The sequence below is a fragment of the Neurospora hispaniola genome (assembly GCF_033458365.1).
Source record: "Neurospora hispaniola strain FGSC 10403 chromosome Unknown B0T23scaffold_6, whole genome shotgun sequence".
Lineage (NCBI taxonomy): Eukaryota > Fungi > Ascomycota > Sordariomycetes > Sordariales > Sordariaceae > Neurospora > Neurospora hispaniola.
This window is the reverse complement of record NW_026944411.1, coordinates 2,842,907-2,853,764: the sequence shown is the minus strand read 5'-3', so window position 1 is coordinate 2,853,764 and position 10,858 is coordinate 2,842,907. Positions and strand designations below refer to the sequence as shown.

Here is a 10,858-nt window from a genome sequence, read left to right as displayed (position 1 = left end):
TCTTGCGCCCGCCGTTACGGACATTCCCCAACTTATCAAACGCCACTCACCCGGCACCACAGTCCTGGGGGTTGGGCTTCAAACCTCTGGGGTCCCAGTCATGACGCCCCTCTTACACCACACCAGGTGGCATCAGAAACCTCCCATTGGATCTGTGCCAGCCGACCCTCATCATCTTTTTCTGGGGTCCTGAGCGGGCCCCCCTTGTTGTTACCCTCCCGTTCCGTCCCTTCGGTCCCGAGCTTACGGCAAGGGAAAGGGAGAGGGAAGTGTGAATGATCACATACAACCTCGTCCTTGACAAACAAGGGAAAGCTGCTGATCCCTTGGAAAAGTGGCTGTCTCGGGTAGAGGGGGGTTACGCGTCTTCATCGAATAATGCTCTCGTCTGATGTAGTAAGTAAGCACTGTTGACAACTGACAACCATCAGCATCTCCAACGGCATCTTGGGTTTTGTTTCCCTCTCGGCGCCGAACTTCTTGTCTGGCGGTTTCTTTTTAGACTCTGATGATTTCCAGAATAGGAAATCAAGATCTATCTATCTGTCTTTGGCCGATGTTCGGAAGCATTACCCGCCTTCTTTTTTTGCGGATGTACAAGGTGGAAATCCGAGAGGGAGACGCGCAAGCATACCTAACTCTCTCCATTCCACCAATCCATCCTATCTCACCCCTGCCGTTTCCATTCTTCCCTTTCTTCAAGCTGTCTGTTCAAGTTAGGTAGTCTGAGTAGGCATGAAGATATGCCACAGAATGAAAAGATAATCGGATTCTTTCTGAAGCCTCAATTCCGATTCCGAGAAGACCTTGCTTGTGGGTAAGACGCCGCGCGTCTGATCTCATGGCACATAGCTAGTCCCGTTTACGATGTTCAATGACGGATGGGAGTGGCCAAGGTAAGTAGGTACCCCCGTGCCCTACGTACAGCTGGGCTTGTACCTAACATTATGCACAGTTGACTTTTGGAAAGGAATATCTGGATGTACGCGCAAGTGCATGCCTTATGTCCATGTTGTGTACCCTGACACTCACCAGCCCCATTTCATACAGCTGATGAGCCTTCCATTGGTATTTTCCCGCTTACAACTCGGGTTCTTTCAGTATGTATGGTTGGCTGTGACCAGGACTGATGTATAATCTGCTGTCTGTCGGGCTGCCAGGTACCTACCCCCTACCTGACAGGTTTCCTCGCCCTTGGGGTGCGGTCCATGGTAAACCGTAGGCAGGGTCCCGAGACATGTTGGTCCGATGTATAAAGCGGCTCGGCTGTGCTACTCTCTACGATCCCGTATCATATGTATATATATGTTGGGTACGCTCTATCACTCCCATTTTCGTATCTTGGCTTTTCCTTGTTTCAGGCCAGCCTGACGTTCTTCTCATTCATCTTCAAGATTCTCACCATAAACACTACTCACATATATTCCTCTACCCTTCACAGCGCACAACCATCAGTCAATCACCCAGCAAAGACCAAAACAAAATGGAACGACATCAGCTCCGTCCCCAAATCCTCACCTACACCTCCATGGCCCTCCTAGGCATGCTCGGTCGTACCAATGCCTGGTGGGGTGCCGGAGCCCCCGAGTGCGCAGTAAGTTTTCCCCCTCCCTTTCTCCCCTCCTCTACCACTCAGGTACCTAACGCTTCACCCAGCAACCCTGCCTCTCCTCAGCCTGGTCCGCCGCCAGCACCACCTCCTGGCCCGCCCCAACAGACTGGTGCGCATCCGACTCCTCTGACATCCGATCCCGCAAGGACGCCGCATCCTCCTGTCTCGTCTCCGCCTGCTCCGCCACGCCCACCGTTCACTCCTCCTACTCCTCCCTCTCTTCCTCTCTCTGCGCCCAATATTCCTCTTGCTCCTCCGCCGGCTCTACAGGCGTTTACACCGTCTCCCTCCCTGCTTTCACGGGCGCCTGGGACGGCAGCCACGATGACGGTCCCATTGGCGGCTGGTGGCAGGGCGGCGGGCACGGAGGTCCAACGGGAACAGGAACAGGCCAATGGGGTCCCCACCATGGCTGGGCCGGCACCGCCACTTGGACTGGTGGCGTGTATACCGTGACAGGATGTGAATGGGATGGATCACCCTGGGCTGGCGGGCCGTGGGGATGGGGTCATGGTTATGGTCACGGTGATTATGGTAATGGCCAAGCTAATGGACCTTGGGGCATATGGGGCGCGGGATGGACTTTGACGAGCACGGGGACAGAGACCGTCACGGCCGTGCAGACCATCACGAGGGATGCGACGGGTGGGGATGGGAGTGTGACGAAGGTGATGGAGCTTACGACGAGTACGGGGTTGGCGACGGTTGGGTATGCGGTGAATGAGGAGAGTAAGGAGGAGGCGACGACGGTGTTGGGGGTTGTGCAGGCTGCGGCTAGTACGACTGGGAGTGGTAGTAGCGGTGCGGCGAGTGTTGGTTGTGCTGGTGCGGGTGTGGGAGTTAAGGTTGGGGCGGCTGTGTTGGGGGGGATTGTGGTGGTTGCTGGGTTGCTTTGATTTTTGAGAGAGGGATGAGGCTAGGTTTGGGATTTGAGGTTGAGATGTCTTATGTTCATTGGAGTTTGGGTGATACGATGCTTGTGGAGGACACTTTTTCGATGCTCCCTTGGTATGGGGAAAAGCTTACTTTTAGCAAGGAAGTGCTTTGCCGAGTGTACTCCATCATGTGGCAGGTTTGATAATTTCAGTCCCTCCTCTGTTTTGTATTTAGCTTGTTTGTCTCTGCCTCTTGACGAGATACCATTTACCTGATGCTGACGACCGCTTGCAAGCCTTATTGTTCGTGGCCCACCACCCCGTTCAATGTGATGTTTTTATTCATTCCCATCCAAGTTGGGCATGCCCTCTCCTCTATTCTTCTTTCGGCAAGCGTCTTCTTGCTGCGGATGGTTTGTATTCGACCTACTGACTACTACTCACGTCATTTGACAGACAGCTCTGGGGGCTGTGTAAGTACTAAGCCTACCTATTGGAACCTCCTCGATTCCGTTCATGCTACGTTGGGCAGACGGTAAGGCTGCCTACTCACCAATCCACATTGCAAGTTTATAAAGGCTTTCTTCTTCCCATCAACTATTTCTTACCTTCTTCAGATGCACTCGTTGTCTGACATGGAACATCACCAGAACCAAACGTCGACAATAAAGTCAAGCTCATTGAAGATGGAACACCAGCTGGGAGAACAATGTCGCCTATTTCCAGCGTCTTTCTGGATCGCACCATACTCCGAGGTCGACCTGGTGGTGAATGTAAAAGAGTTGGAAGCAGAGGCCGGAAAGGGCTGTCACTTTTGCCAAGTCCTTGCTGCGTGGCGAATGAAAGGCGACATCTCGAAATTTTGCTCATACAAAATCAGCAAGCTTGACCGGAGTATGCCTCTCGGCGGTCCCCGCGGCTTGATATACTTCGGGTTGATTCTCGAGATAAGAGACCCTTGGCCTCAGTTTCTCGATGAGGGCGAGGATCTACATAGTAGGTGCCAAGGTGTGTTGTGACATGATTTCCGTTGAGGATGGTTCTCAAGCTCATATACATACCTTTCTACGACAGAATTGATTGAGTGGCGGCGTCAGAACACCTCACAAAAATGTGGAACTCTGTTCAGCCCAGTGCGCTTGTCTACACACTTTGGCGAAGCTGCTACTAGGTAAGTGTAGATGTTGATCTTCAAACTTTACGTCTCTAGGTAGCTGACAGTGACTGCAGAGGCTACCCGTATCAGCTCCGCTACGACGTGACGGACTCACTTATCTGGCTTCAAGACACAAAGAAGGGAAGCCCTGAAAGTTCCTCTGCGTCCTGCGAGGCTATGGAGTATAGCGTGGCACTCATGAAGACGTGGATTAGTAGATGCGAGCAGAAACATGGAGATGCTTGCCGCGCAGCATTGGCCGTTCAGGACTTTATACCCACCAGACTTCTTGATCTCCAAGCATTCGAACGCGGCGAGCCATTTACTTACAGAGACGACGTCAAACTTGTTGATTTACGACAAGACACATTAAACCACAATGACAGACAGCCGCCGTATCTGACATTAAGTCACTGTTGGGGACCCCCCGAAAAACGACCTGCGACTACAACGAGAGCAAACTTGGCGGCGAATATGAATAGGATCCTATTCTCAAGTCTGCCAAAAACTTTTCAGGATGCAGTCGAAATTACACGAAGATTGGGACAGCGGTACCTCTGGATTGATTCGCTCTGCATCATACAGGACGATGAAGCAGACTGGGCGCACGAGGCATCGCTAATGGCCAAGGTATACACCCATTCTTATTGTACTCTGGCGGCTCTTAGCTCCAGCGACAGTAGCCAGGGGCTCAATATGGTACGGCCGGATTTTCTGCTGAACCACGAGATACGTGGCAATCAAAACGACCAGTATCGGGTGCAAGCATGGAAGGGAACAAGATCAAGGTGGTCGGGGGAATACTACGCTTCAAGAGATCAGAGCCCTCTTCGGTATCGGGCTTGGACGCTCCAGGAAAGGGAACTTTCAACAAGAACCATACATTTCGGACATCAGCAACTACTATGGGAGTGCCTGGAGGGAAAAGCATGTACCCAACACCCTTGGCCTTTGTTCGATCGAGGCCAAATGACATTGAGGAAGGCTATGGCAAGTACGTCCGAGATCACGGTGGATCAAGCAAAGGAAATGCGGATGAAATGGCAAAACCTTGTCGAGGAGTACTCTGGCCGGTCCTTGGCAATTCCAACCGACAAGCTCATTGCCCTCTCTGGAATCGCACACTCCTATCAGGTTCTGTTTCCCAACGCAAAGTACGTGGCTGGACTCTGGAGCACACATATGCCCCAATGTCTGCTCTGGGCCAGTCCTGACAGATCCGCCAGGCGAGTTTCAGAATACATTGCACCAAGCTGGTCTTGGGCATCGCTAAACAGCTCCTCCTCCATTAAGTTCTTACCAGCGCTCTTTTTTCAACCTGACAACGGGTTTCCTGAAGTTGAAGACATGAAGGGATCACCAAAGCATAACGATCCTTATGGCGCTCTTACCGATGCCACGTTGACACTGCGTAACGCTCTGCTTGTGCAATTCGATTCTGGGATCAAGCGTCTCGACGAGGTTTCGGCTTTCAACGAAGGGCTTGAAGAGGAAGATAGGAACCTAGGAGTCCTGATCATGCATGACGTTGCGGCTGGGTTGGCTTACCTTGATGATGTGGATGAGCTGCTTCAGGGTACGGGAGAACTGGTGTGCTTGGTGATTGGCATCGAGGATGTTAGTGGTGACACCAGGAAAACACCTGTAGAGCATTATTTTGCAGGGAAATGGGATTTTTGCCTTGAAGGACTTCTTTTGACAAGGGTTGTACAAGGTGATGCCTCTAGATGTACATATCGTCGGGTTGGCATTGCTCGGTATATCTCAGAATCTTTTAAAGCGGGCTGGGAACCCGGAAAGCTAATACTGATATAACACACGGAAATATGATGCAAAATGAAATATATAGGAGATACACATGCTTGATTAAGCCCTGGTTGATTTTTTTTTTTTTTTTCTTCCTGGTTTTTTCCAGTTCCCTAACAACGGCTTGTTACCAGGAAAATTAGGAATACCCAACATTCGCGCAACATCAACTTGGCCTAGTCTAACTTGACATATCACACCTCGACACCGACTCACTGTCTTCAAACAATATCAAATGATACTATGAGTATCCCAAAATATGCCTACTGCGTACTTTGAGCCTCTAGCACCTTGTCGCCCCAGACATAGCGCATGACAAATGTGAAAGCTACAACCAGAGCTAACCACCATCCGAATGGAGAAGAAACCGAACACGTCACAATGATTACATCACACACAAGGTAAAGTCTCCTCCATCACTCATCCAATGTATTAGTATGTTTATATCTTACCTTCGAAGCCAACCTACCGGCACTTCCTGGTTTCAAGAATTTCGTCCTAAAGGACTCTTGCCGATGTGTTTCTGGGTTATTACAGCCTTTTTCACAGTTTGGTAACGGCTTTTACGGATTATAAATGAGTAGTAATATTCAGCTTTCACGACCGCTCGAATAGCTACATACTTTCTTGCTCAAGGTGTCTAGAGGTAGAAGTGGAGGAGGTGCCGGGTAGGTAGCGCTAGGGCAAATCGAGTGGAAGGAAGGAAGCCATGAGGCGGTAGGTAGTAGGCGATATGAGCATGATACCCCCAAGTTGTGGAAGTCTAGTTGGTTCAAGCGTGCCTCAAGCGTTGCAAGTCATTCTCGGTTCTTTGGAAGCTAGACTTATTTTCGGGGCTGGTTGTTTTTCGAGAGTGTCGTAGTTTGTTTTGTTTGTTTTGTTTTGTTTTGGTGTTGGCGTGACATGGTGCGTTGCTACATACGCTGTGATCCACCGAAACCGCTATATGAACAGTGCTGCAGGGCGCTCTTAGCACACTAATAGTAGAATAGGTAGGTAGGTACCTAGGGTAGTGACGACGAGTTGACGACAACACGCCATTTTGGAAAGGAACGCGACCTATCGTTGTGATCTTTCTCGACACAAAACCATCCCAATCACCCAAAGCAACTTCATTCAACCTTCATATCTGTCCACGGAAACAACAACAAGAAAAAAGCACCATGCCTCCTCCCAGGCGCGGCGCGGATTTGACCCTCTGGGACTGCTTCCAAATCGCCGATCAACATCGCGTCGGCCCCTTCGCGCACCAATACTACTCGCCCAACTATGTGGAAGAATACGACTGGAACCAATTCGATCCCGACTACTTTTCCGGCCCTGAGTTCCAGTCGCTCCCCCTTGAGGAGCAGTTTTGTCATTTTCCCAAGGGCATTGTGGAAAATGTGGACAACTACCTCGACGGCAGAGCCTTGAATAAAATGCTGGCTTACATGGGCGAGTCCAGGGGCGACAGATACGTGAGCTGGCTGGTTGATCATCAGCGCGAGGCATGGCGCATTGCGAAGCGGTTTAATCTGAGACTAGAATCAAGGAGGTCACAGTTAGAGAGGGAGTTGGGGGAGGAGGAAGTGGAAAGGATAAGGGGGGCGATGCAGGCGGAAAAGGAGAGGAAGAAAGCAGTGGCGAGAGAGAGGAGAGAGAGGAAACTCAGGGAACGACAGAGAGAATTAACAAAGCAGCGGGCGGATGAACAGCAAAAAAAGCTACGAGAGGAGGAGGAGGAGAGGAAGAGGAGGATTGCGAAGGAAGAAGACATACGGAAACAAGTCGAGGATGAAGAAGTGAGAGTTCGCCAGGAGCTGGTTGCAGACTTAAACAGCGGGGCTTTAATCTTGAGGCAACAAATTGCAAGATTCTCGGCCAGCGACGAGTCTGTGACTATTGGGGATTGTGAGGGACTCACCGCCCAAATTGGGCGGTTCATCCGGCTCTTTACGCGGCGTCTAAAAGCGCACGCTGAGTCGCAGGTGGGGGAGGTCGACTGGAGGGTGGTACGGGCAGCTGTCGATGGTGTTATCAGCGTGCTCGAGCTAATCTACTTTGAAGATGTCACGGACATCCAAAGAAACTCACACGTGGACTGGAAGGATCCAAATGTCTTGTTCCACGTCATGATGAGCGGTGTTAAGGAAGGATGGGCTTCTTTATTGCGCAGTTTGTGTGAGATCAGAGTCAATCTCACGGTGCATTGGGTCCGCCCGGGAGATGACATTTACGAGAGGTTGCGAGCGGTGCTTGTGAACATGGCTAGGCATGGAATGAGTGACGCGTGGGAGTTGGCAAATGAACTTGATATCTGAGTGCGACTTTAGAGAAGTGGATGTGGATGAATTCCTGCTTGTAACCCTCACAAAGGGAACCTAACTTTTTGTTCTGTCTTTACACTCAAAATTCGTATACTGTTTCCATGTCCTGGCGACAACGCACGTGTTGTATGCATGCCATGAACCATCCCATACAACCTTGCCTCGAGTGCTGCCTCCTTCCTCCCACGTAACAAGTCCTCCTGTTCTCTGGTGTCATTGCTTTCTTTCGCGAGGTGGTTTACTCGCGGTTACTTTGACAAACTCCCAGCGGCAGCACGTACTTGTTGATCCACTCCATCTCTTCATCGCTAAACTCGCGGGTAGAGTCATTTCCGTTCCAAGTGGGTGAATTCAGACGGTCAACGACATCCTGGACGTCGATGATGTAAAGGTCTCTGCCTCTGTAAATGCTCACAGTCTTCCTGGCTGGAGTCTCGGGCATGCCGCGAGCCGCCTCATCCTCAACCAGCTTTGTAAGTTCCCACTTGCGCCTGATGACATGATCGTTAAACCGCCTAGCAATCGTCCAACCCAGACTCTGGTCAGAAGGAACGGCAGAGGCAAGCATGTCAAGAACTGCGAAGGGGGGCAAATGAGAGAGTATCAAGGACACAGTGGCCGTGGACAGATGTCTAAGTGAAGCAGATCTGGCGAAGGGACCCGGGAGTGAGTTGAGACCCTCGACGTCGTTGTTTCTCACACACTCGAGCTTCCGCGGGATAATGAACTCGTTGAAACGCTCAGCAATCTTCCAAGCTTGAGATTGGTCATTGGAGACTGCAGATGTCAATATGTCGATGACCATCGAGAGGGGTAGATAGGAGAGTATGAATCTGAGGTCTTCGGTCGCAATGTGGCTTTCTGGGCTCATTTTGATGGGTTTTGGGAGGGCCGCGAGTTGTTCAGACGCGAACTGGTTGGCGCCAGAATCTGCAGAGGAGGCTCGACGCCGCTTGCGAGGGACCACGGGTGAAGCCATGCTGAGGGGTCAAAGGCCCGGCAAGGAAGACGGATATCTGGTGATGTACTGTGGGATGTGGGCAGCACGATGCTCTCGTCGGCATGGAAACCCCTGCACACGGGGAGATGACAAAAAAACTCTTGTTACAGCGGCAGCGATGACCCGAGTCAACGGAAACAAGAATAAAGAAAGAAAAAGGTTTAGAAAACAACTGTAGTTGGAATCTCAGCTGTTCACTTGAAGGATCGCTGTGGAGGGGTACAGGTTGATGAAAGGAGGGAGAATCAGGTCTCCGCCCAAACGAGTCTCGCCCACAAACGCCCCTTCCATCTGAACCTTGCTTGTTGAATCCGAGGTCCAGCGCAGTTCTTGAACCTGAAGTTTGCGTCCACAGGGCAGAGTGCTGTTCGAAGGGTGAACTATCGGACTGCTGCAGACCTGCCTCGTACCTGCCTGTACTATCAACTCTCTTACCCCACTTCGAAGGAAGACAACAGCAGAAGGCACACCCTGTAAAATGGAAGGAAGCCATAGCGGCAATGACTGGCAGAGAAGGAGCTCAGGTCTGTCAAGGAAGCCACTCCCAAGGTGACTAACTGATTGCGAGTCTGGTTGGCCACAAGAAAAGCTGAGGAAAATCCAAGCCCCCAGGGTCTTTGGTCAGTCTTCTCTTTTGCAGAATCAAGAACTCTCACATATCTTTGGGTCCCAGAGATCTTTTTCTTCACATGAACGAAATCAAGAATTCATTCGGCTCGTCGGTGCTCGACCACGAGTACCTCCCAAAACAAAGCAGATCATTGTGAGAGAAACTGGTTGATTGGTAGGAAGAAGTGGACTGCCAGATCCATCTTAAACATCTTTCAACCAAGAAAATTTGGGCGAGTAAACGACATCCCATTGCTCTCTCCTCTCCCCCCTTCAATGAGAAACCCTACAACTTGATCCCAAAAGGCCTAGCGACCTTCTACATTCTGATCCTATCCATCCCAGCCTGAGTCATCTTCTCGAGTAACATGCCCAACTTGCGATGTAGGTCCTTCTCTGACTTCACCCATTTGACAAGCTCCTTTTTGTCAACTCCCGTCTCGAAGAAGAACTTCAGTAACAAATCCCCAAGCTTCTTTTTGGCGCCATACACCTTCAGCTCGCCCGAAGCTTCCATAATCTTGAAGTGTTCCTGCCCCGACTCTGTAACAACCTTGAGCTCCACGGGCAAATAAACATACTCAAGTACGTCGACAACCCCCATGACCGCCGCCTTCCATAGTCTCCAGTCAACCACCTTTTCCCACCGCATATGTGACTTCAGGTCTCCATAGGCCTTGCGGATGGACCCGTCAACCCGCTCTACTCCGTGTATCTGACACCTTCCTCAGATACTCCTGATCCTGCGCTTTGGCGTGGTCCCCCAACCAAGTAAGCATTAACTGCAGGTCGCCCTCAGAGAGGTACCCATCCGTGTTTTCGACGATGCCCTTGGGTAAACGCAGGAATTGTTCGGCGGGCGAGAGAGCGGCGAAAGAGAGATCGAGCTTGTTGGCATAAGAAGGGTCGAAGGAATCGAAGGGGTACTTCTCGATGTAATTGGGAGAGTAGAATTGGGCGGCAAAAGGTTTGACGCGGGCGTATTCCATTTTGCCCCAGAAGGAAGAAGGGTCTTCGTCGGAGTCGTCGATGGTTTTCATTGTTTTTGTGGGTGGGTGGGTGTGTTGGTTGGACTTATACTGTGTAGGGAGATGTTGTTTTGGAGAGATGGACCATTGAATGAAAGGAATACTTATAAAGGTGAAAGAAGGAGTTGGGAAAACCCCTTTTGTGTAAGTCGTGGAATAAGAAGTTTCGTTGTCGTTGGCGGCATTGTTGATATAAAAACCACGCGCTTCCTATGGGACCACACTGACGCAAAAAAATCGTATTACTTCCGACTGCGTATAATTCAGAACTGCAACTGTAAAATAATAGGCCTTGGCAGTTGACAAGGTAACCGATGCGAGAATACGTGTTGATTACGCTGCGGGAGGCTGAACCGACAAAGCTGCCGTGCATCAAATCAGTCTACTTTTTGTCTCTAGACCATGTCACACACTCCCACATCTCAATACCCAGATGAAGCTCTTCCCAGAAAAGAATATGCAG

The 10,858-nt window shown here is 50.6% G+C and overlaps 5 protein-coding genes across 5 annotated transcripts; 3 read left to right on the top strand and 2 right to left on the bottom strand.

Annotated features, from left to right (window-relative positions):
• Positions 1–1,483: 1,483 nt before the first annotated feature.
• B0T23DRAFT_430890 (uncharacterized protein) lies at positions 1,484–2,508 on the top strand (the record flags this gene model as incomplete). The annotated part of the gene is made up of 2 exons (XM_062840278.1): positions 1,484–1,594; positions 1,657–2,508. The coding sequence occupies 2 exons, from the start codon at positions 1,484–1,486 to the stop codon at positions 2,506–2,508; spliced, it is 963 nt and encodes a 320-aa protein (XP_062691136.1).
• A 611-nt stretch (positions 2,509–3,119) lies between these two features.
• Positions 3,120–5,485, top strand: B0T23DRAFT_342893 (heterokaryon incompatibility protein-domain-containing protein; the record flags this gene model as incomplete). Its single annotated transcript, XM_062835911.1, has 3 exons — positions 3,120–3,483; positions 3,562–3,658; positions 3,718–5,485. The coding sequence occupies 3 exons, from the start codon at positions 3,123–3,125 to the stop codon at positions 5,456–5,458; spliced, it is 2,199 nt and encodes a 732-aa protein (XP_062691135.1). The 3' UTR covers positions 5,459–5,485.
• A 981-nt stretch (positions 5,486–6,466) lies between these two features.
• Positions 6,467–7,862, top strand: B0T23DRAFT_385440 (uncharacterized protein). The gene has a single exon (XM_062837535.1). It carries the CDS (start codon positions 6,613–6,615, stop codon positions 7,750–7,752), a length of 1,140 nt encoding a protein of 379 aa, XP_062691134.1. The 5' UTR covers positions 6,467–6,612; the 3' UTR covers positions 7,753–7,862.
• A 134-nt stretch (positions 7,863–7,996) lies between these two features.
• B0T23DRAFT_414384 (uncharacterized protein) lies at positions 7,997–8,891 on the bottom strand (the record flags this gene model as incomplete). The annotated part of the gene is made up of 1 exon (XM_062839564.1): positions 7,997–8,891. The coding sequence occupies exon 1, from the start codon at positions 8,735–8,737 to the stop codon at positions 7,997–7,999; it is 741 nt and encodes a 246-aa protein (XP_062691133.1). The 5' UTR covers positions 8,738–8,891.
• Positions 8,892–10,000: 1,109 nt separating this feature from the next.
• B0T23DRAFT_201305 (uncharacterized protein) lies at positions 10,001–10,603 on the bottom strand. The gene has a single exon (XM_062833390.1). It carries the CDS (start codon positions 10,405–10,407, stop codon positions 10,060–10,062), a length of 348 nt encoding a protein of 115 aa, XP_062691132.1. The 5' UTR covers positions 10,408–10,603; the 3' UTR covers positions 10,001–10,059.
• Between the last annotated feature and the right edge of the window lie 255 nt (positions 10,604–10,858).

Coding starts and splice junctions, on each gene's coding strand:
- B0T23DRAFT_385440 (XM_062837535.1), top strand. CDS start 6,613: ATGCCTCCTCCCAGGCGCGGCGCGGATTTGACCCTCTGGGACTGCTTC.
- B0T23DRAFT_201305 (XM_062833390.1), bottom strand. CDS start 10,407: ATGAAAACCATCGACGACTCCGACGAAGACCCTTCTTCCTTCTGGGGC.